At 39.6% G+C, this 21,779-nt stretch overlaps 1 protein-coding gene across 1 annotated transcript in view; it reads right to left on the minus strand.

Moving 5' to 3' along the window:
• Positions 1-1,235: 1,235 nt before the first annotated feature.
• CCSER1 (coiled-coil serine rich protein 1) overlaps positions 1,236-21,779 on the minus strand; it is a 715,197-nt gene continuing 694,653 nt past the window's right edge. Inside the window, exon 9 of the mRNA XM_070948723.1 lies at positions 1,236-1,721. Coding sequence (XP_070804824.1) covers positions 1,236-1,721 — 486 coding nt within the window. The remainder of the gene's footprint in view (positions 1,722-21,779) is intronic.

A 21,779-nucleotide genomic window follows, 5' to 3' on the forward strand; every position in this document is an offset into this window, starting at 1 on the left:
AGATGATCTCAACACTTCGGCTCATGTGCAAAAACTGCTTTTTTTCTAATCAAATTGAACTGACTTAGTTTGCTGAATCTATGCGAATCACAATTTTTTTACTACTGGTTCTGTGGGCATGGCTTTGTGGGCGTGGCTTGTTGGGAGTGGCAGGGGAAGGTTACTGCAAAATCCCCATTTCCTCCTGATCAGCTGGGACTCGGGAGGCAGAGAATAGATGGGGGTGAGGCCAGTCAGAGGTGGTATTTACCGGTTCTCCGAACTACTCAAAATTTCCACTACCATTTCTCCAGAACCGGTCAGAACCTGCTGAATACTACCTCTGATGTGAATGTCCAAAGATAACTGAATTGATTTTCCAGTTTGAATCAGCATTTCAAATTAAATTTTGTGTGATATATATATATATATATATATATATATATATATATATATATATTCCCCGAAAATAAGACATCCCCTGATAATAAGTCCAATCGGGCTTTTGAGCGCATGCACTAAAATAAGCCTCCCCCCCAAAATAAGCCCTCCCTGAAAATATTTAAACGCAGAGCTGGAAATCAGGTAAGATGGCAAGAAGAGCTCCATCTTGCTCCATGCTCCCCAAAATAATAAGATCTCCCCTTATTTCGGGGTTCAAAAAAATATAAGACAGGGTCTTATTTTGGGGGAAACACGGTGATTGTCTGTCTGTGTGTGTGTGTGTGTGTGTGTATACAAAGCAAAATGAAAGATGGAAGGAAAATCCCAAAGCCTACAATCATCTTCTTACCCCAATTTAGAAATTGTTACTAATTCTATTCATTCCTCACATTTACATCTACATTAACATTATTAAAAGAACAGAGGTGCTATTTGATATAGTCTTCAGAAATTGTAGGCAATCAAGTGATGGACAGCAAAAGGAAAAAAATAGAATGTTGGACCTCTTCTGGATGTTCAGTCAAGGTGTCCCATCCATTCAATAGGAAGCCAAGGCAGTTATATCATCAACTTCACAAAAATTTAGAAATTAGTCTGAAGAATTCTGGAAAAAAAAAATTCAAATACTCATTAAAGTTAACATGCTAGCTCCCCTATCCTCCCTCCCCTCCCCATCCAATCCCTGTCTTTATTTTACAGGAACAGCTCCAATTTCAGAAATAACCGTTATAAAAGGTAAAACAAATGGGTAGCAGCAGCTGAGAAGAATTGAAGTCAGTTAAATTGTCCACCTGAATAAATACTGACTCTCTTTACCCATCTTGCTGGCCTAAAGTCTGAAGTTCAGAGGTGTGAAGATTGTGGTGAAGGAACACGTTTTTCCTGCTGTACATGTGCAAAGAGATTGGTCCTCTTGGGGGTTGTCCAAGCCTTCCTATGAAGGTAGAGGGTTGTCGACTCAGCGAAGGTTGATCTTTTGGAGGGCCTGGAAAAATGGCGCCGGTATCAGCCTTGGCTGTTGATTTTGACACGTTTTGCACAACTCCTGTTAAGCCGTTGTGGTTCACTTCAGAAGGGAGGGCTTCATAAGAGTCTCTTGTATGCTTGATAACTTCCGCTATTTCTTTCTCCTTCAGGAGGTTGCCGAGACAGACACTTGACAACTGGCAGTTTTTGTTTTCACAGGATGTGGCCTGGCTGCCTGGCGAATATCTAAAATGGTCCTCTGTGACTGTATGTACTGATCTTTTGTCCTTTGTGTTGAGAGTTTGGCTCACCATTTTGTTTAGGTATGTAGCCTGGAGCAAAGGAAACAGAAAAGGGAAGGAGAAAAATATTAGAGAAAAAACATCACTTTTCAGCAAGGTTGCTTAGGGCACGCAAAATGTTCCTGTTAATCTCCGCAGCTACACAACTAGGTGTGTTTTCACCACATCTGCATTAAAATTAAAATCCCCGCCCCTACCTGTAATACTCCGTTAAATGGCCATCATATTTTTCCCTTTTGATGTTTAATTATCATTCTCTATTTTAAAACATCATCCTAATTTATTTTTTAATTTTAAATGTTAATTTTGAGACTTTTTTTAATTGATCGAGAGCCCCTCTTTGAAAGAGAGGTGCAATTTAAAACTGTGAAATATAAATATAAATACATAAAATAGCAACGAACACCAATGTCTGATTTTTCCTTGCAAAGATAAAGAATCTTAGAGGATTTTTTTTTTTTTAATTTGATTTATATGCCATCCTTCTCCGGAGACTCAGGGCGGCTTATAATGTGCTCAGCAATAGCCTTCATCCTTTTGTATATTTATACAAAGTCAGCTTATTGCCCCCACAACTGGGTCCTCATTTTACCTACCTTAGAAAGGATGGAAGGCTGAGTCAACCTTGAGCCTTGGCGAGATTCGAACCTACAGTAATTGCAGGCAGCTGGTCTTAATAACCAGCTTAATAACAGGGTGCCCTAGACCACTGTACTACCAAGGCTCTTTAACTTTAAAAGAAACAACATTTCAGGTATATTTTTTATTGAACAAAGAATTTATTTATTTATCTCAGATGGACGGAAACAGTCAAAAAGGAAATCTTGTCCTAGTCTTATAATACCAAATTCGTGAATAACTCTAATATGTTAATATATTTATCAAAACATTCATTCCAAACCATAAGACTTTTCTTCAAGTTGTTGTTAGCATTCTTTGGTGCTGTTATGTAATTTGGATCTCAGCATTTTATTTCAAAGCAGGCATCCAACTTAAATTACAAGCAGCCCTCAACTTATGACAGTAATTGACCCCAGAATGATGGTCATAAGTTTTGCGAGTTGTAAAGCAAATCATCAAATAACCTCCCAAATATTATGGCCTTTTTTGTGTGTGGTTAATTGTTAACCAAATGCTGTGGTTGTTAAGCAAATCCATTGTCTGCAGTGGGTTTTGGGGTTTTTTGCCAGAATGTGGAAGTAAAAATGTGGTTTCCAGCAAAAAAAACATAATAAATTGTAAAATTTGGATGCTGAAAACATCTGTAATTGTGGGTCAGTTGCCAAGCTCCCAAAATGCAGTCAGGTGACCACGTGGGGATCCAGCCATCGGAACTTTGGTTTGCAAGTTCCTTTTTTGGAGGATCATCATAACTTTGAACAGTTACTACCAGTAAGTGATTGGTCAGAAGTTTGAGGATTACTTGCATTCCAAATAGATGCTGTCTGGTTTCTTTTTAAACACATCCATTGTTTTAGATCTAGTGACAAGGAACCCGACATCTGTCTAAATTCACAACACCCTGGTGTAACCCTGGCTCCACCACCATAACATCTATCCTGAGATCCAAGTTTAACTCTCGGAAAAAGTTCTAAAGTAAGTTATGATCTCATCAATGGACAAATATACAACTGGAAAGATATAATTAGATTTCAGGAACAGAGACATCTAACAATATGAGATAAGTCTGAAAAAAGACAGCTAAACACCTGTCACCAGTGTATTCAGCCAGTTTGGACAGGTTCAGGCAAACTGGTAGCAGCGATCGCGGGTAAGCCTGCTCACCCGCCCCGACACTATGCCGTCCTATTTAGCCACATTTTGGAGGCCGGGCGCATGTGCGGAAGGTGCGTGCGCAAGCAAAGCACATGAACAGAAGGCTGGGCACATGCATGGAAGGCGCATGCACAAGCAAAGAGTATGCGTAGAAGGCCGGACGCATGCGTGGAAGGCGCACACATGCGCAAGCAAACGTGCATGCACGGGGCGAACCAGTGGTAAAAATATGTGAAACCCACCTCTGCAAATACCTCTTCTCTAAGAAAGAATGCTAAAGGCCTGTGTTGTGACCCAGGCCCAAGTAGGTATTATCAGACGCAATCAGTTCGAAACAAACAGACTTTATTAGAACAGCTGAGAATTAACTGATTCTCAGAGTAGTCCAAACTAATTCAAAACAAATTCTTCATAACACAATTCTTCAGCCTTATCACCAACCTTGGTCTCATTAGGCAACCTGCCAAAGGCTTTTCTTGGCAAAAGTTCAGAAGCAGAAGATGCCGACAAGAAATAAATGCAGCAAGACAAGAAATAAATCTATCAAATCTTTGTTTTCCGACAAAGAGGCCAAGAGCCATTGCTGGTCTTTTAAGCCTTATGGGAGGGGCCAATCATCTCTTGGCCTTACTCCCGAGTTGTCCTTTTTGCTTTAGCTGCTCTTGCCTTCTGGCAGCTCTTCTCATGCGTGGACTAGGAACAGGTTCCTCCTGTTCCTCTGCCTCTCTGCTGTCAGCCTCTGGAGGCTCCAAAGTCCGCACATCACTCCCAGATGGCCCTGGCCCCATCTCTGCCTCCGACACAGAGCCCTCATCCAGGCCTTCCCCAGCCTCCAGGACTGGCCCATGTTCTTCCTCAGCCTCTTTACTGTCCAACTTCGCTGCCAGCTCCGCAGGCTGCTGGCGGACCACAAGAGCCTGCCATGGTAGAAGTTCTCTACCTATAGTCACAAAAACTCGCATTCATTTTTCTTCCCTTGAAAAAGTGTGTCATAATACCTGCTGCCAAATTCACATCTTCTAAATGTATTCATGTTGATGTTATCAAGTTAAAGAATAACTGAATGTTTTAAAAAGGGATGTACATGCTTGTATGTAGATTACACAAAGATATGCACAAACACATAGACATACTTTGTTACCCAAATAGGGACCATGGTAACTTCTAAGGGAGTAATTTAAAAGCTATGGCATACTGCAATTAACAAGTTATGTTTCTCGCTGCTTTCTGAAGATAGGAGAAAAATTCACACATATTACAGTTCTAAAGTCCTAGGTTGTTATATGAGAACCGACTATCTTTTGTACATTCCCTTTATGTTATTATAATTATTCTCTAATTACCACATTTCCTGATTTGCACCTGTCTATGAATTTGCCTAGGTATGCAAGTGTCCAATAAAAATGGAAAACACAGGGATTTTTTTCCTCTTCCTACCTTCAGTTGAGTTCATCAAAATGAAAAAAGAAAATATTCAAGTACAAAATTTTAACCAGCTTTTTACACTATAAATTTAACAACGTTAAATTTGTTAATTCAACATATGTAATATGTAATAATAAGTGTAATGAGAAAAATGATTAATGACATGGAAACTATAAAGCATCCAAGAGGGATCTTGGAGTCCTAGTGGACAACCATTTAGATATGAGCCAGCAGTGTGCAGCAGCTGCCAAAAAAGCCAACACAGTTCTGGGCTGCATAAACAGAGGGATAGAATCAAGATCACGTGAAGTGTTAATACCACTTTGGTAAAGCCACACTTGGAATTCTGCATCCAGTTTTGGTCACCACAATGTAGAAAAGACATTGAGACTCTAGAAAGAGTGCAGAAAAGAGCAACAAAGATGATTGGGGGACTGGAGGCTAAAACATATGAAGAACAGTTGCAGGAACTGGGTATGTCTAGTTTAATGAAGAGAAGGGCTAGGGGAGACATGATAGCAGTGTTCCAATATCTCAGGGGCTGCCACAAAGAAGAGGGAGTCAAACAGTGATGGGTTCCTCCCGGTTCGGTCCGGTTCGGCCGAGCCGGTAGCGGTGACGATATGACGTCACCGAACCGGTTCTTCCTCCCGCCCTCCCTCCCCACCCACGTTATTCTTACCTTTTATTTGGTCCCACCCCCAATCTATTGCTGCCTACTGAGTCCCAGCTGATGACTAGAGGGAAAAAACTGTTTAAACTCTTGCCGTATGGCTTCAAAGGGCTGCTCTACAGCCGATCAGTGTTAAAAGCAAACAAATGAGTCGGGTCATAAGTGCGAGGACTGGTCGTAAGTGCGAGGACCTTCCAGAAATGACTCTGACCAGCTAGCCACGCCCACCTAGTCACATGACCTCCAAGGCACACCCACAAAATAAGCCACGCCCACAGAACTGGTAGTAAAAAAATTTAGAACCCACCCCTGGAGTCAAACTATTCTTCAAAGCTCCTGAGGATAGAACAAGAAGCAATGGGTGGAAACTAATCAAGGAGAGAAGCAACCTAGAACTAAGGAGAAATTTCCTGACAGTTATAAACAATTAATAAGTGGAACAACTTGCCTCCAGAAGTTGTGAATGCTCCAACATTGGAAGTTTTTAAGAAGATGTTGGATAACCATTTGTCTGAAGTGGTGTAGGGTTTCCTGCCTAAGCAGGGGGTTGGACTAGAAGACCTCCAAGGTCCCTTCCAACTCTATTCTATTCTATTCTATTCTATTCTATTCTATTCTATTCTATTCTATTCTATTCTAATCTGTTCCTATATGCTATGCAAACTACAGGCAACTGAACAGGGATTGGCTCGGTTCCTTTCTTTATAGCGAAGTGTTTTGACTGCTGATTGGTTGAGCCATGCAAGCTTACATAAATTCAATAAACCATGATGCAGCAAGCTGTAATTTACTGTGTTGTCTGGATCCAGCTTTTAAGTCATTTGCCCTTCTGACAAATGGCAAATGATGGAAAGGTTACATGATGTTGACAAATGATAAACTACTAATGGGCTATATAATCTTCTTTTCTTTTCTTTTCTTTTCGCCTCCTAGGCTGATCCATCTAACCTGATGCTAGAATCTCACAAACGTGCTATATGCAGCTCAGAAACTTTTTACTGGAGATAAAATCTACACAGACATCCCCATCCCCATCAATTCTTTTCCACTTTGGGCTAGGCGACATTCTAAAATTTGCAAAACAGAGTAAGAAATAGTAAGCCCAAGGAATGAAGACATGAGATAAGGAAAAATCTTCTTCTTGTGCCATATCCGTCATCAGATGTTGGCGATAATGTTGGCGATCCTATTTTTATCAACAGCTGCGCGAAAAAAGTGCTGCTGAGTTTTGCCCAAACCAGTCCCTTAGATTTTGAATTGACTGGTTCAAAATAGTTAAATCTAACTTGCACTAAACAATTTGCTATTTGTCTTCATATTTTTATATCCCTCTATATTATCCCTGAGAGCAGTGTTGAAATCTAATTTTTTTTACTACTGGTTCGGTGGACGTAGCTTGGTGGGCGTGGTGTGGCTTGGTGAGCGTGGCTTGGTGGACAAGGCAGGGGAAGGATACTGAAAAATCTCCATTCCCACCCCACTCCAGGGGAAGGATACTGCAAAATCTCCATTCCCTTCCCACTCCTGGGGGAAGGATATTGCAAAATTTCCATTCACACCCCACTCTGGGGCCAGCCAGAGGTGGTATTTGCCAGTTCTTTGAACTGCTCAAAATTTACGCTACCAGTTCTCCACTGTCAGAACCTACTGGCTTTCACCCCTGCCTGAGAGCCTGTTTCGTGTCGTGGTTACAGTTTCAGGCTAGAAATTAGAAGACTGAATTCTATTCCCACCTTAGGCACAAAGTGAGCTGGCTGACCATGGCCAGTCACTTTCTCCCAGGCCTGGGAAGGAGGCAATGGCAAATCTTGCTAAGAAAACTGTAGGGACTTCAATCTCCGAGAATCAGACCCAATGGATTGTAAGAAGAAAAAAAACTGCTTCTTCCTTGTGCAAACACTGCTTCTTTAATTACCTCTATTTGTTTTTGTTATTGTTGTTCTCCATCTAACTATGCCTCTACAATCCTCATTACCTTTGACCTACCCACTTTTCCTTTTCATATTTCTGTTAAGATATAATATTTATTCTCTTTATATAACGAAGTTGTCTTGATGGATTACTTTCATAGCAATCTATTCCACATTATTATTCATATTTCTACACATGTGCTTAAGTAATCCACTGCCACTGCATTCTCCTTACTTTTATATTTTTTCCAAATTTACCCAACTTTCACATTTGTCTCTTACACAGACATTTTCATTTATTCTGACAAACATTAATTCCTTGCAACAGATAACATACTACCTGTGACCTTCTTAACAGCATTTGTAGAGCTTAACATTTCTTCCGTTCCCTTATCTTTAGCACACATTCTCTTAAGGTTCAAATATTCATCCCCTATTTCTGTTTTTTGCTATTTATTTACAATCGGCAGAAATTCACTTCACATTCAGACTGATTTACCTTTGACTTTAATGTGTTAATTTTTTTCAATTCATATCCATCAATTTATCGGAGTGGAAATCACTTGGTAAATACGGCCAAATCTCACACAAGATAAATTTATAATTCAAGCCTGTTCACTATTACTATTATTATTATTATTATTATTATTATTATTATTATTATTATTATTATTATTATTATTATTATTATTATTATTATTATTTGAATTTCTCCGCCCTTCTCCTGAAGGACTCAGGGCGGTGAATAGAATAAGATTTCATATACATATAATAAATTTTTGTTTATAAACAGTAAATAATAAATTGAGTCAACTTAGTGTATCTGCTAAGACCTTGGCATAGAATTTAGATGTTTATGCTAGCCCTGCTTGTATTATATGCCGTCTCTAAAGAAAGAAACATATAATACATTTTCCCAGTCATACATTTCTTTTAACTTGCTGAAGAAAAATAATAAAGCAACAGTTTGGTTTCCAAATTTTGTTGATGATGATTTCTCATACAGCTTTGATCCAAAATTGTGCCAATTACATAAGGCACTTTATCAATGGTGTAAGGTTTCCTTCCCAAGATTGGGGTTGGACTAGAAGACCTCCAAGGCCCCTTCCAACTGTGATTCTATTCTATTCTATTCTATTCTATTCTATTCTATTCTATTCTATTCTATTCTATTCTATTCTATTCATGCAATTTACCATGAGTTGTAGTGTTGGCTATCAATGGCTATCAATGTTGATGGCAGTGTTAACTATCTCTGAAAGCCTATGTGGGCTGCCTTGTGCAATTGGTTGGTCACTTTGAGAACATACTTCTGGACTAGATGGGCATAGAATAAACAACAGCATTTTCCAACCAGCTGTCAAGCAAAAAATTGTTACATGAAGAGCTCTATCCCTCTATGGGTGAACCACTTCCATATTTACTCCATCTACAGATCCAAATTATTGCACAGTCTTTCCCAAAATGGTTTACCAGCCTATGATCACTTCTGTATGATCCCCACCACCACAATTTGCATGCCAGAGCAGTTCATGCTTTATGACACATCCTTTAGCTAGTTCCATTTATAATGAAATCTATACTTTTACTTCCCTGCAGGTATCCTCAACTTTACAAGATCAAGCCATCTTCATTTAGAACTACTGCATCCTTCTCCTTTCTGTTAGGTTCCCAGACAATTTTTTCATTCATTCATTCATTCATTCATTCATTCATTCATTCATTCATTCACTCACTCACTCACTCACTCACTCACTCACTCATGCTCTTTAATATTTACTTCTCTTAAATTTCAGGTCACAATCTTTCATATGCCATGGGCATACCACAGATTGGTCCACACATAAAGATATCTGCTGTCATCTTTACTGTGAACAATTATAGTAAGGCTTGCACATATAATCCTTTAGACCCAGTGACAAGATTGAGGTAGAGAAGACTTGAGACTTCCAACCTTTTACCTTATAGATTAGAGTTTAGAGGGTAAAAGCCTAGAAGTCTCAAATCTTCTCTCCATTAATGTTTTATATTTCCATACCACATCTTGATGTGGCATCTTGGCAATTCTTGCCACCATACTCTATCTTTCAGGAAGATATCTCTTGAACGTAAACATATGGGAGGAATAGGGCTCCTGCAACTTATGCATTTACCCAACAAATAAAAAGGGTTACAGGAAATAATGTAAGATAACAACAACAACAACAATAATAATTAAGATACTTGGTCGATACCTAAGATGCTGGCAGCAACCCGTATCAACTATCAGAGCCAGTCAATGATATTTGTGATACATTTTAAAATGTTCAGTTGATTGAGTTTCATGTTTAATGAAGAAAAGATAATAATAATAATAATAATGATAATGATGATAATAATAATAATAATAATAATAATAATAATAATAATAATAATAATAACAGCTGTACCAGGAGACGCCAGAGTCAAAGAAAAAGAACTGGAAAATATCATGAAATATTGTGACCTGGCCATCAAAACTATGCGATTATGAATGAAACATGTCACAGTGATACCCATTGTCATCAGGGCACCTGGTACCATGTCCAAGAATTTTACAAAATACATCAAGAAATTGCAGCTTCTTGCAATAACACCAACAGAACTGCAAAAAACTGTGCTACTCAGAACATCGTACATCGTAAGAAGGTATTTGGTTGATACCTAGGATACTGGCAGCAACCCGTATCAACCATCGGAGCCAGTCAATGATATTTGTTAAATGTTCAGTGGACTGAATTTAATGTTTAAATAATTAATAATAACAACAACAACAAAATACAAAGACCTACAAATAGAAATTGAACAACAGTGGCAAAAGAAACAAGGGTAGTACCAATATTAACAGTGGGCTTGGGCGCAATCCTAAACAACTGAAGCATCACTTGAACGCCAGAGGTTCAGCAGGTTCTGACCAGTTCGGAGAACCGGTAGAAAAATTCTGACTGGCTCCACCCCCATCTATTCTCTGCCTTCCAAATCCCAACTGATCGAGAGGAAATGGGGATTTTGCAATAACCTTCCCCTGGATTGGGGAGGGAATGGAGATTTTACAGTATCCTTCCCCTGCCACACCCACCAAGCCACACCCACAGAACCGGTAGTAAAAACATTTGAAACCCACCACTGTTGAATACAATTAGCATTGACAAATTCACCATCCGTCAATTGCAAAAGGCAGCTTTACTCGGAAGAGCTTATAAAATGTGACAACACGCCTCTAACACCACAAAACATTATCATTTGCCTATCCCAGTTCGTTGGGAAGAACTTGATAGGTGGATAAAAATGCCAAATCCTGGGCTGAATATCTGTCTGACAGTGTGACAAACAATAAAAAGAGAAATAATTCCTTTTTTGTCATCCTCTCCCTGTGGAAAATAGAGTCCACATTATATTGTGATTAATTGAATGGTATTTGAATAATGAAGGGAAAGAAAAAAACCAGATATTATTTTCAAAAGCCCTCCTTTTTAATGCTAAGTAGCTACATGTGAGCATAATCAGTGATGGAGGAAGTGTCTGTTTAAATCATACATGGCAATTTAGTAGAATATCCTGCAGAAAAATATGCAGGAAAATATAAGAATCTGAGCATAGGATCCCAAGACGATTCTGGCTTACTGTGATGTAGAAGCATCTGTAATGTAAATAGTTGCCGATTTGCATAAATACACAAAAACTAAATTTGTATAGAGCCAATAACCGCCAGAGACAAAATATTAGATTTAGAAACAAATACATAAAAAGATATTACATACTTATCACCGTTCTTAGTTAACTTTTCTTTATTTCTTTGGAGAACAGAAGACCTTGTAACAGGTATTATTTCAATGCCAGTGTGTTCCCTGAAAAATACTTCTGACAAATTCCAAATCTAATAAGAAAGAGAATCTTTGCTCTTTATTTCTGATCCATGCCTTAGCATAACGCACCTTCCAAAATTTGGTCATGTTTTCCAAAAAGAGCCTAAATATTTGATCTCTCACAAAAAGAGAGGAACTGTGGAATTCTTTTTTCATACGTGCTTAAGGTCATGCTAGAGATGAGATCTTAATTCTAATATATGAACTGAAAACGTGTGTGTCGGGGTGGGTTCTACTTACCTTTACTAGGGGTTTGCAACAGGACCGTGTGTGCATGCGCGCTTCACTCTCGCACACGCACACGCATCTGCTTCTGCACATGCGCAGAAACTTCCTGAGGACGTCCGGGTCGGTGGGCGGAGTCTCATGCCGGTTTTCTACCGGTTCTTGCAAACCGGTCCGAACCAGGGGAAACCCATCACTGGTGTGTAGCATGATGGGCTTGGCAGGCAGGTTAAGAGGCAGGATAATGCAAGGAAGGTTGTTTTCCTATTCACTAGGCATATAACAAAGCTGTGTTTTCTCAATTTTTTAAAAAAAATTGAGCTTTGTTCTTTCCTTTTATCTGGGTCTAGCATCTCCATAGGCTTCAAACCTCCAATTACTATTTCCCCAGTGTCTGTCCAAATAGGCACAGTGGAAATCTTTTCGTACATTCATTTCAGTTTCGTTTAAGTAATCAGAGAAAGACATTTGGAAGTAAATTTAGAGAAGCCACCAAAGCTTTTTTTTTTAATCTTCAAAGTTCTTGGTTCAGGGATCCCCCAACGCTGCATGTCTGGTACTCTTTCTCTCATATTGTTCCTTAGCTTCATTAGTAGCTGTTTATTTTGAAAAGTGCTGAGTTAAGTCACCAACACATGCTGACTGCAGATGGGGATTTTTATTCGTTCAAGAATATCTTTGGCAAAAGACCCGTGGTGAAAAATATTCATAGCAAAAGAAAGAACCAAAGTAAGTCAAATGGACAAAGTTGATCTCGAGTAAAACTATAGTATCAAAATCAAAGCTGGATGTCCGTGATGGGAATAAACATTCAAACTAGGTTTGGGCAACCCGGCTGAAAGAGAAAATCAAAGGAAAGGCTATGAAGCAGGGGTGAAATGTTCCCGGTTCGGACCGGATCGCCCGATTCGGTAGCAATGGCGGTGGGTGGTTCTTAGAACTGGTAACAAAAATCCCTGCGCTCCCCCCACCATGCCCAGCTAAGCCACATGATCATCAGAAGCTTTTTTTTTTTTTTACTTTTAAAAGCATTTTTTCTACAATCTCTTCCGATGAAAAAATGCTTTTAAAAGTAAAAAAAAAAAGCCTCTGATGATCGTGCGGCTCAGCTGGGATCGTCAGAGGCTTTTCAAAGCATTTTTTCTGCAACCTCTTGGCCGAAGAGGTGGTAAAAAAAATGCTTTGAAAAGTCTCTGACGATCCCAGCTGAGTTGGCTGATAGTCAGAGAGGCTTTTCAAAGCATTTTTTAAAAAGCCTCTCTGACAATCCCAGTTGAGTTCCCTGATCGGCAGAGGCTTTTCAAAGCATTAGAAAAAATGCTTTGAAAAGTTAAAAAAAAAAAAGTTGGCCACGCCCACCCAGTCACATTAACCCCACCACCACCACCAAGCCACGCCTACAGAACCGGTAGTAACAAATTTTACATTTCACCCCTGCTATGAAGGTTTGTAAAGGAATACATGCAATTTGCTCAAATTGGAAATATGTATGTTGCCCTTCGTTTAAGAACAATCGCAGCAAAAGCTAAGATGACAAAATCTAGGTGTCAGTCCTGCTGCACTGCGCCTTGCGGCTTGGGGCTGTCATTCAGGCAGGACCGGGGACAGTGGTGGGTTGCCCCCAGTTCGGACCGGTTCTATAGAACTGGTAGTAAAACCAGCGGGAGGCTCCGTCCACCGAACCTGATGTCATCAGGGAGCTTCTGTGTGCAGCCCCATTGCAAACCGGTAGTAAAGGTAAGTAGAACCGACCCCTGACTGGGGAGCTGACCTGGCGATGCTCAGAAGTATGTCTGGTCGCCCAGCCTAGGCATCAGAAGCCTGCTGCCACCGCTGTGATCGCCACCAAAGCCTGTGCCACTGTTGCACAGCTGAGAGGTGGGCCCCAGAAACAACTGACGTTCGGGGCCTGCGCAGAGCCAAGCCAAACCAAGTCTCGGCTGGTCTGATGAGTCGAGAGGAAAGGAGGAGTTAAAGCAGGCTAGGTTTGATGTAGGTTGGCTTGCTTGGTCAGATGTGGGTTAACTGTAGAAGAAACGCAAGACGGGGGCGGGGCCAAAGGGTGGAATCACAGATGGAGCATGGGAGCCTTTAAAATGGTGGTGGGGAGCACTGCGCAAAAGCATTGACAATATCTCACTTGGAAAGCTGGTGATTGTTGGAACATGCCTGAGGGCCTGATAAAAATCTCTACAACTAGGAACCCGGTTGCCTGAAGTCTTATTTCAAAGCATCATTCCGGAACCTGACACCAGGCACAAGAGAGAAATGAGCATCATGGTATTCAAAAGAATACCGGTGTCTGAAGAATTACAACATTACAAAAGTTAAGAGTGGGCCAGTCCATAATAAGCTACTGCAGACTGATATAGATTAATAGATCAATTTATTTTTCACAGGAAGAATCCTAAGAGAAAGGAGTAAGGAAAGAAGCTTATTGAATGAGAAGCAAAACCCTCAGAGATTCCTATTGCTTTTTTGGGGAGAAAAGAAAAAACCTTAGCACAAGAGGTCAAAGCCATAAACAGAAATATTTCACTCTGCAGCAGCAGTTTGTGACTTAATGTAATCAACACTGATGATTTTATAGAAAGGAGATAAAAAAGGAAAACTGCTTGCCCCCTTTCTATACTCATACGATTTTAAACAGCTTTTGTAGCCCTGACAGTTTATGTAACTGCGGATCTAATTTACCAGCAACAGTTTAATTTACCAGTTAAAATCAGCCCCATAGTATGTATCCCATCTGTCAGCATGTCAGCTGCTTAATTTCTACAGTGCCTTGGTTTCATGCCCACCAGCATTCAGCGCAGCAAATGATCCAACAGAATGTAATTTAGCTAGACTAGGTAATAGTTCTTCATTTTAGTTTGTTAAGACCTGTTCTTATTTATTGATTTTGGGATGCACCTAAACCATCCACTGTATTTTTTTTTTTTTTTTTACAACCTGAATCTGTTTCCATTGATCAACTTCCTTCTGGCAAATATCTACCTAGCCAGGAAAACAAAGATCTCATTCACCCAAACAAGAGGAAGCAAAGAAGCTTCAGTTATGCTGAAATAAAGCACAACTGGTAAATTCACCACCTGAAAAACCAGCAGGGTGCTAAGTGGTTTAGAAGAACAATACAGAAGGAGAAAAAAAAAGAAAACATTGATTAGCCTGCATTCTCCAATTTTCATTGCCTAATTTAATATCTAAAATCTTCCAAAGTTGTTGAAATAGTGTATAAATGGCTTGTTCTCGTGTCTTGCTCATCGTGCCATGAAGATGGCTTACAATGCAATATTTTTTTAAAAGTATGTCATCTTGAGGTTATCTCCACTTCTCAGCTGAGGCAAACTAGAATCGTCTGAAGTTTTTTCCAGTTTGGAAGTGATATTTTTCTTCTTTTTTCCCAAAAAACCAATCTAGGGCAGGGGTGTCAAACTCGATTTCATTGAGGGTCGCATCAGGGTTGTGTTTGACCTTGTTGGGGGGGGCAGGGCAGGTGTGGCCAGCTCGATGTCACTCGTGTCGGAGGCACCTGTACCTGACTAGGTGGCTCAATGGCTAAGACACTGAGCTTGTCGATCAGAAAGGTCAGCAGTTCGGCGGTTCGAATCCCTAGTACAGGTCTCCTGCGTGAGCAGGGGGTAGGACTAGATGACCTCCAAGTTCCCTTCCAACTCTGTTACTGATGATGGCCCTAGTGCTCTGCCAGAGAAAACAGGCTCCCGAGCTCCATTTTCAGCTGTGATGGCTTCCTGCAACTCTTTGCCAATGAAAACAGAGCTCCTAAGGGCCGCAGGCCAGTCATTTACTGTTTCCAGGTTGACCACGCAGGCCAGATCTAAGCAATCCATGGATCGGATCCAATCTGCGGGCCTTGAGCGTGAAAAATAAATTGATCTATTAATCTATATCAGTCTGCAGTAGCTTATTATGGACTGCCCACTCTTAACTTTTGTGATGTTTATTTTATTGGCCAAGTGTGAATTTGTCTTGGTGCATATGCTGTTGGTGTACATAAAAGAAAAGATACATTCTTCAAGAATCATAAGGTACAACACTTAATGATAGTCATAGGGAAACAGTCAATATAAATCTTAAGGATACCAGCAACAAGGTTACAGTCATACAGTCATAAGTGGAAGGAGATGGGTGATAGGAATGATGAGAAGATTAATAGTAGTGCAGACTTAGTAAATAGTTTGACAGTGTTGAGGGGATTATTTGTTTAGCAGAGTGATGGTGTTCAGGAAAAAACTGTTCTTGTGTCTAGTTGTTCTGGTGTGCAGTTCTCTATAGCGTCGTTTTGAGGGTAGGAATTGAAACAGTTTATGTCCAGGATGTGAGGGGTATGTAAATATTTTCACAGCCCTCTTTTTGACTTGTGCAGGATACAGGTCCTCAATGGAAGGCAGGTTGGTAGTAATTGTTTTTTCTGCAGTTCTAATTATCCTCTGAAGTCTGTGTCTGTCTTGTTGGGTTGCAGAACCAAACCAGACAGTTATAGAGATTTGTGTGTATGTGCTGTATAAATCACAATTTAAATTAAAGATAAACCAATTTGGTCTAGAGGTCAGTCCCTTGGCTAGAAACCAGGAGATTATGAGTTCTAGTTCTGCCTTAGCCACCAAATACCACTGGGTGACTTTGGGCCAATCACCAGGAGTCTGTGAGTTCTAGACCAGCCTTAGGCATAAAAACTGACTGGGTAACCTTGCCTCAGTCCCTCTCTCTCAGCCCAACTCACCTCACAGGGGAAAACAGGAAGAGGAAAGAGTATTAGATATGTTTGTTTACTTGAATTATCTATAAAAATAATCAAGGTAATCCTCAATTTACAACAGTTTGTTTAGTGACTGTTCAGGGTTACAAGAGCACTGAAAAAAGGGACTTATGAGCCTTTTTCACACTTATGACCGTTGCAGTATCCCCATGGTTATGTGATTTACATTCGGATGCTTGACAACTGTTTCATATTTATGACGGTTGCAGTATGCCAGTGTCACGCGATCCCCCTTTTGCGACCTTCTGATAAGCAAAGTCAATGGGAAAGCCAAGTTCACTTAACAATGGTGTTACTAACTTAACAACCGCAGTGATTCATTTAACAAATGTGGCAAGAAAGGTCAGAAAATGGGTCAAAATTCACTTAAAAAATTTCTCACTTAGCAACATAAATTTTGGGCTCTGTTGTGGTCGTAAGTCAAGAACTATCTATATATAAGTAAATGAAATGAAATTGTATTGTATTGTTTAACAATCTAACATAAGGATTGTAGAAAATTGCTTTATATCAATTCAAAGTATTTTCCATCAAAGGGAACACTGTTCATTCCAAACACAGTTAAGAATTCTGGACACAAATAGGATTTTTTTTTTCCAATTCTTAATGGAAAATACTTAGAGTGAAACTTTGGGCAATTACACTCAAGGCATGTCTATTACAACAGAATGTATACTGCCCAAATTACACACAGCTTCTTTTCTTTCCGCACAACTCTTCCAACAGCGCAAGCATCATTTCAATATTAGCCAAGAACACAGAGACAATTTATAAAAATGTCTTAGCGTTGGATGTATTTTTAATTTCTGTTTTTATTAACTGTTGGTTTTACTGATGTTTAATCAAACCATCACCATCATTTGATTTGATTTTGTACATGAATTTATTTTTATAAGTCCTTGGGGTTGGCTTGACTGATTGTATATTCTTAATTAAAGAAATACTGATATTCGAAAAGATTGACACTGTAACACTAGCTAGACAAATAACAGGAGCTTTTAATATTTATGCCAAAAGTTTAATTCATTTTCTTATTTTTAAAAAAACAGATAACCAGGCAAGTTATCAGATAACAAATAGCAAGTTTTTGAAACTAATGGGTAAGTTTGTTTGACTTATATTTCTCATTACTTCTCCAGTTAACCTTTTTTTTTTCTTTTGGGTATGTCCCTGCATAGCAGATTCTCAAAATGCTGGAAAACATTATGTCTTTATAAGGATTTTCAATGCAAAATAATAATATTCAGTGCCTGGCTGGAAAATCATTTTAGCAATGTTGAGTTCTGCCATAGAAGTATATATCAATATCACCACCTTTGCTGTGAAATTCTAGATTCTATCTCTGGCGTCAGTAAACAGTAGTCTGTACTATGGAGAATTGAAAATCAATTTTCACCTAAGACCTTGGAGAACCAGTATTTTTGGGGACTATAATGGGCTAGATTTAGCAATAATCCCAGGCCTGAGAGACAGATGTGTAAATATTATAAAGCAACTTCTGATATTCAATCCCAATCAACTTCCACTAATTGAAAACTAGACTTATAAAAGCTTCCACTTAATTTACCTAGAGCTAATGGTGTATCATATCACTCACTGATTTTAAACCTCTCTGTGATGTATTTTCTGGATGTGCTAATTATAGATCACACCCTTCTTTCATGCCATTAAAGCCCTCAAGCAAACAGTAATATTGATAGGCCCTTATCAGCCTTCACCATTTTGGATATCTTCCAGTTTGTGCGTTTGTCCTGCAGATTGGGGAATACTAAGAGTTGAATCCACATTATCTGAGAAGAATTCAGATTGGAAAAGGTTGCTCTGAGGCAGGGGTGTCAAATTTGATTTCTTCAAGGGCCGGATCAGCATTGTAGTTGTCCTCTAAGTGCGCACAGGAGGAGGCGGGTGTACACGTGCACAGACCCGCCCCATCTCGGCCTCCTGTGTGCATGTGCTTCTGCCAGGATGGTATGGGCTGGGACCGTGCGCGTACACACCTGTCAACTCCTGTGCGTACGCATGCCTGCCATGATAGAAGGGGCCAGGCCGGGCTGAAGCAATGCAGGCCAGGCCCTTACCATTTCCAGAATGGCCGTGTGGGCCGGATCCAACCACTTTGTGGGCCAGATCCGGCCCGCAGGCATTGAGTTTGACGCCCCTGCTCTAAGGATTACTTTCCATTATTCTACATCAGAATTTTTTTTTTCCATTAGGTTCAGTATGCACCCCCTAAAAATAATTTGACCAATTATTATAACGTCAGAAAATGGGAAGAGGGAAAGTGGCTTGTGTAAAACTAGTTCCTGCGCACAAAATAGAGTTTTCTTTATCCAGTAGCACTCTTCTGAGTTTATACTAAATAGACAAAAATGAATAGAAGATTTGGCAAAGCAGTTCATTCGTTGTCAGCTTAATCGGTGGAGGCATCCTTCATTTTATTTATTTATTTATTTATTTATTTATTTATTTATTTATTTATTTATTTTATTAAATTTCTATACCGCCCTTCTCCCGAAGGACTCAGGGTGGTGAACAGCCAGAAGATAAAACACAGAAATACAAAAATTTAAAATAGATTAAAAACGAATTAAATAATTTGGCTGAATTTAAAATACCCCATAATTTAAACAGATTAAAATTTGTATTTAAAATTTATATTTAAAAGGGGAGAAGATTAAACACACAATTCTATTTCACAATGAAAGCAAACATCCAAAAAGAAAGGTTAGTTGGATTCTGATGCAAGAGCTGGGGGGAACCCCTTCCTAATTATCTTCTCACTTTTTTTTTTTTTAATTTGATTTATATGCCGCCCTTCTCCGAAGACTCAGGGTGGCTTACAATGTGCTCAGCAATAGCCTTCATCCTTTTGTATATTTATACAAAGTCAGCTTATTGCCCCCACAACTGGGTCCTCATTTCACCTACCTTAGAAAGGATGGAAGGCTGAGTCAACCTTGAGCCTTGGCGAGATTCGAACCCTGCAGTAATTGCAGGCAGCTGGTCTTAATAAGCTTAATAACAGGGTGCCTTAAACCCCTGTACTACCAAGGCTCTGATTCACTTCTTATGTTTAATGATAAAAAGCCTGAGAAAAGGGCAAATTGTAAAGAAAAATAAAAATGACCCAGTCATATAATCCTCCTCAAACATTTTTTAAAAGAAAGAAATGAAGGAACATGGACGTTCCAAGCTAAAACAAAACTCCAGTTTTCAGAGGTGTTTTTTTTTTCCTATTTAAATTAATGGAGTTATTTATATTTTCTCTTCAGAAAGGAGTCCTATAGAAACAATAGGACTTCATCCCAGGAAAATGTACAGGAACTTTTCTGTATTTTAAGTCTTCCAGATTACATTGGATTTTAACTGCCCAAATTCCTATCCCATACAGATAGCCCTCAGCTTATGTCCACAATTAAGCCCCTCATTTCTGTTGTTAGGTGAAACATTTGTTAAGTGAGTTTTGCTCCATTTTACGACATTTCCTGCCACAGTTGCTAAATGAATCACCGCAGTTATTAAATTAGTAACACGGTTGTGAAGTGAATCTGGCTTCTCCATTGACTTTGCTTGTCAGAAGGTCGCAAAAGGGGATCACATGATTCCGGGACATTGCAACCGTCATAAATATGAGTCAGTTGCCAAGCGACAGGATTTTGATCACGTGCCCATGGGGATGCTGCAAAGGTTGTAAGTGTGAAAAAAGGTTGTAAGTCACTTGTTTTCAGTGCCATTGTGACTTTGAATGAACTGTTTTAAGTCAAGAACTACCTCAGGGGTAGGTTCTAAATTTTTTTACTACCGGTTCTGTGGGCATGTCTTATTTTGTGGGCGTGGCTTGATGGTCATGTGACAATTCTTTAGGATTTAGCAGAGATGCTGGTCTACCAAGCTTTTAACTGCTTGCAGAGTTGTACCGGTCTACCCATTTGTTTTTTGAGCGTCCCAGTCTACCCGTTTGTTTTTCGAGCATTCTGGTCTACCCATTTGTTCTTGGAATGTCCTGGTCTACCCATTTGTTTTTGGAGGCACCGGTCTACCACCACACTGCCTTTTAACACTGATCAGGTGTAGGGTAGCCCTTTGAAGCCCCAAGGCAAGAGTTAAACAGTTTTTTTCTTTCTAGCCATCAGCTGGAACTCGGGAGGCAGCGAATAGATTGGGGGCGGGGCCAAATAAAAGGTAAGAATAACACGGGCGGGGTGGGAGGGCCCAGCTCCCAAACAAAGAGAACCGGTTCGGTGACATCATATCGTCACTGCTACCACTCGGCCGAACCGGGCCAAACCGGGAGGAATCTACCACCTGTCATTAACTAGAAAGAGATCTAAAGGAATCCAGATTGGAAACAGGCTGGTAGATAAAACTGCAATCTATTTGCAGTATTTTTTCAGTTCAAGAGTAATTACAGTTACTCTTCTGTTTTTAATTGCCAAAACTATAATATACTGAAATTTGTTTCTTAAACAAATACAGCAAAAGGAGGATTTTATTGAATATCGTCTACTTTTCCTGTAGAAGATCACAGGTTAAAATCCCTGATATTCAGCAGCTGTTTGAAACCTTGGATAGCTTGCTGACTATCAGCAGAGTGAATACTAAGCAATGTGTGACAATGATTTGATTCTGTTCAGTATAAAGTAAATTCCTATTAGCTTTATGTAAATTGCAGGCATTAAATAAGACAAGAACGCTCATTATCAAGCAGCTGTTAAATAATAATGGTACTATTGTATGCAAATGTTTCATTTTAGCATTAATTGGAGTCCCTACGAGTGGCATTTCTTTATTACCATTAAACCACCTGTAGCACCTTTAGGTCACTTGGGGCACATTTTTTATTTTTATTTTTTGTTCATCTAGAGAACAAGATTTTGCTCAAAGAGCAAAATGAATGCAATAAACTTTACAATGTTTGAAGATATCCTCATCTTTTGCTTTCCTCCAAAAATTGGGCCATGATAGCATTTTGAATTAGGGCAGGGGTATCAAACTTGCGTCGTCACGGCAGCGTCATGTGACGTATCAGGACTTTCCCCCCCCTTTGCTAAACCAGGCAGGGGCGTGGCCAGCGCGTGACGCATCCGGCCCGTGGGCTACAAGTTTGACAGCCCTGATTTAGGGTTTGAGCTTTAAGCTTTCTCAAATTTCAGCCCAGTTCATGTCAGTGATGTCATGTTATCCTGAGTGATGTTCCTGCAAAAACAGCAAGACAAAATGTAGCTTTCAAGTTGCAAAGCTTCCTCATTCCTCATCTACAATTTAACAATTATAAACTGTGGAGACTCAGGTGGCAAAAACCTTTAATAAATTGTTGTCAGTCAAACTCTGAATTCAAACAGACAAGCATCTGCTACATAATATCACAAACGTAAGAATTACCGATAAGAAAGACAAAAAAAGTCTGGATAATGGGAA

The sequence above is a fragment of the Pituophis catenifer genome, unplaced genomic scaffold (genome assembly GCF_029215685.1).
Source record: "Pituophis catenifer annectens isolate HBS135680 unplaced genomic scaffold, rPitCat1.0.hap2 SCAF_8, whole genome shotgun sequence".
Lineage (NCBI taxonomy): Eukaryota > Metazoa > Chordata > Lepidosauria > Squamata > Colubridae > Pituophis > Pituophis catenifer.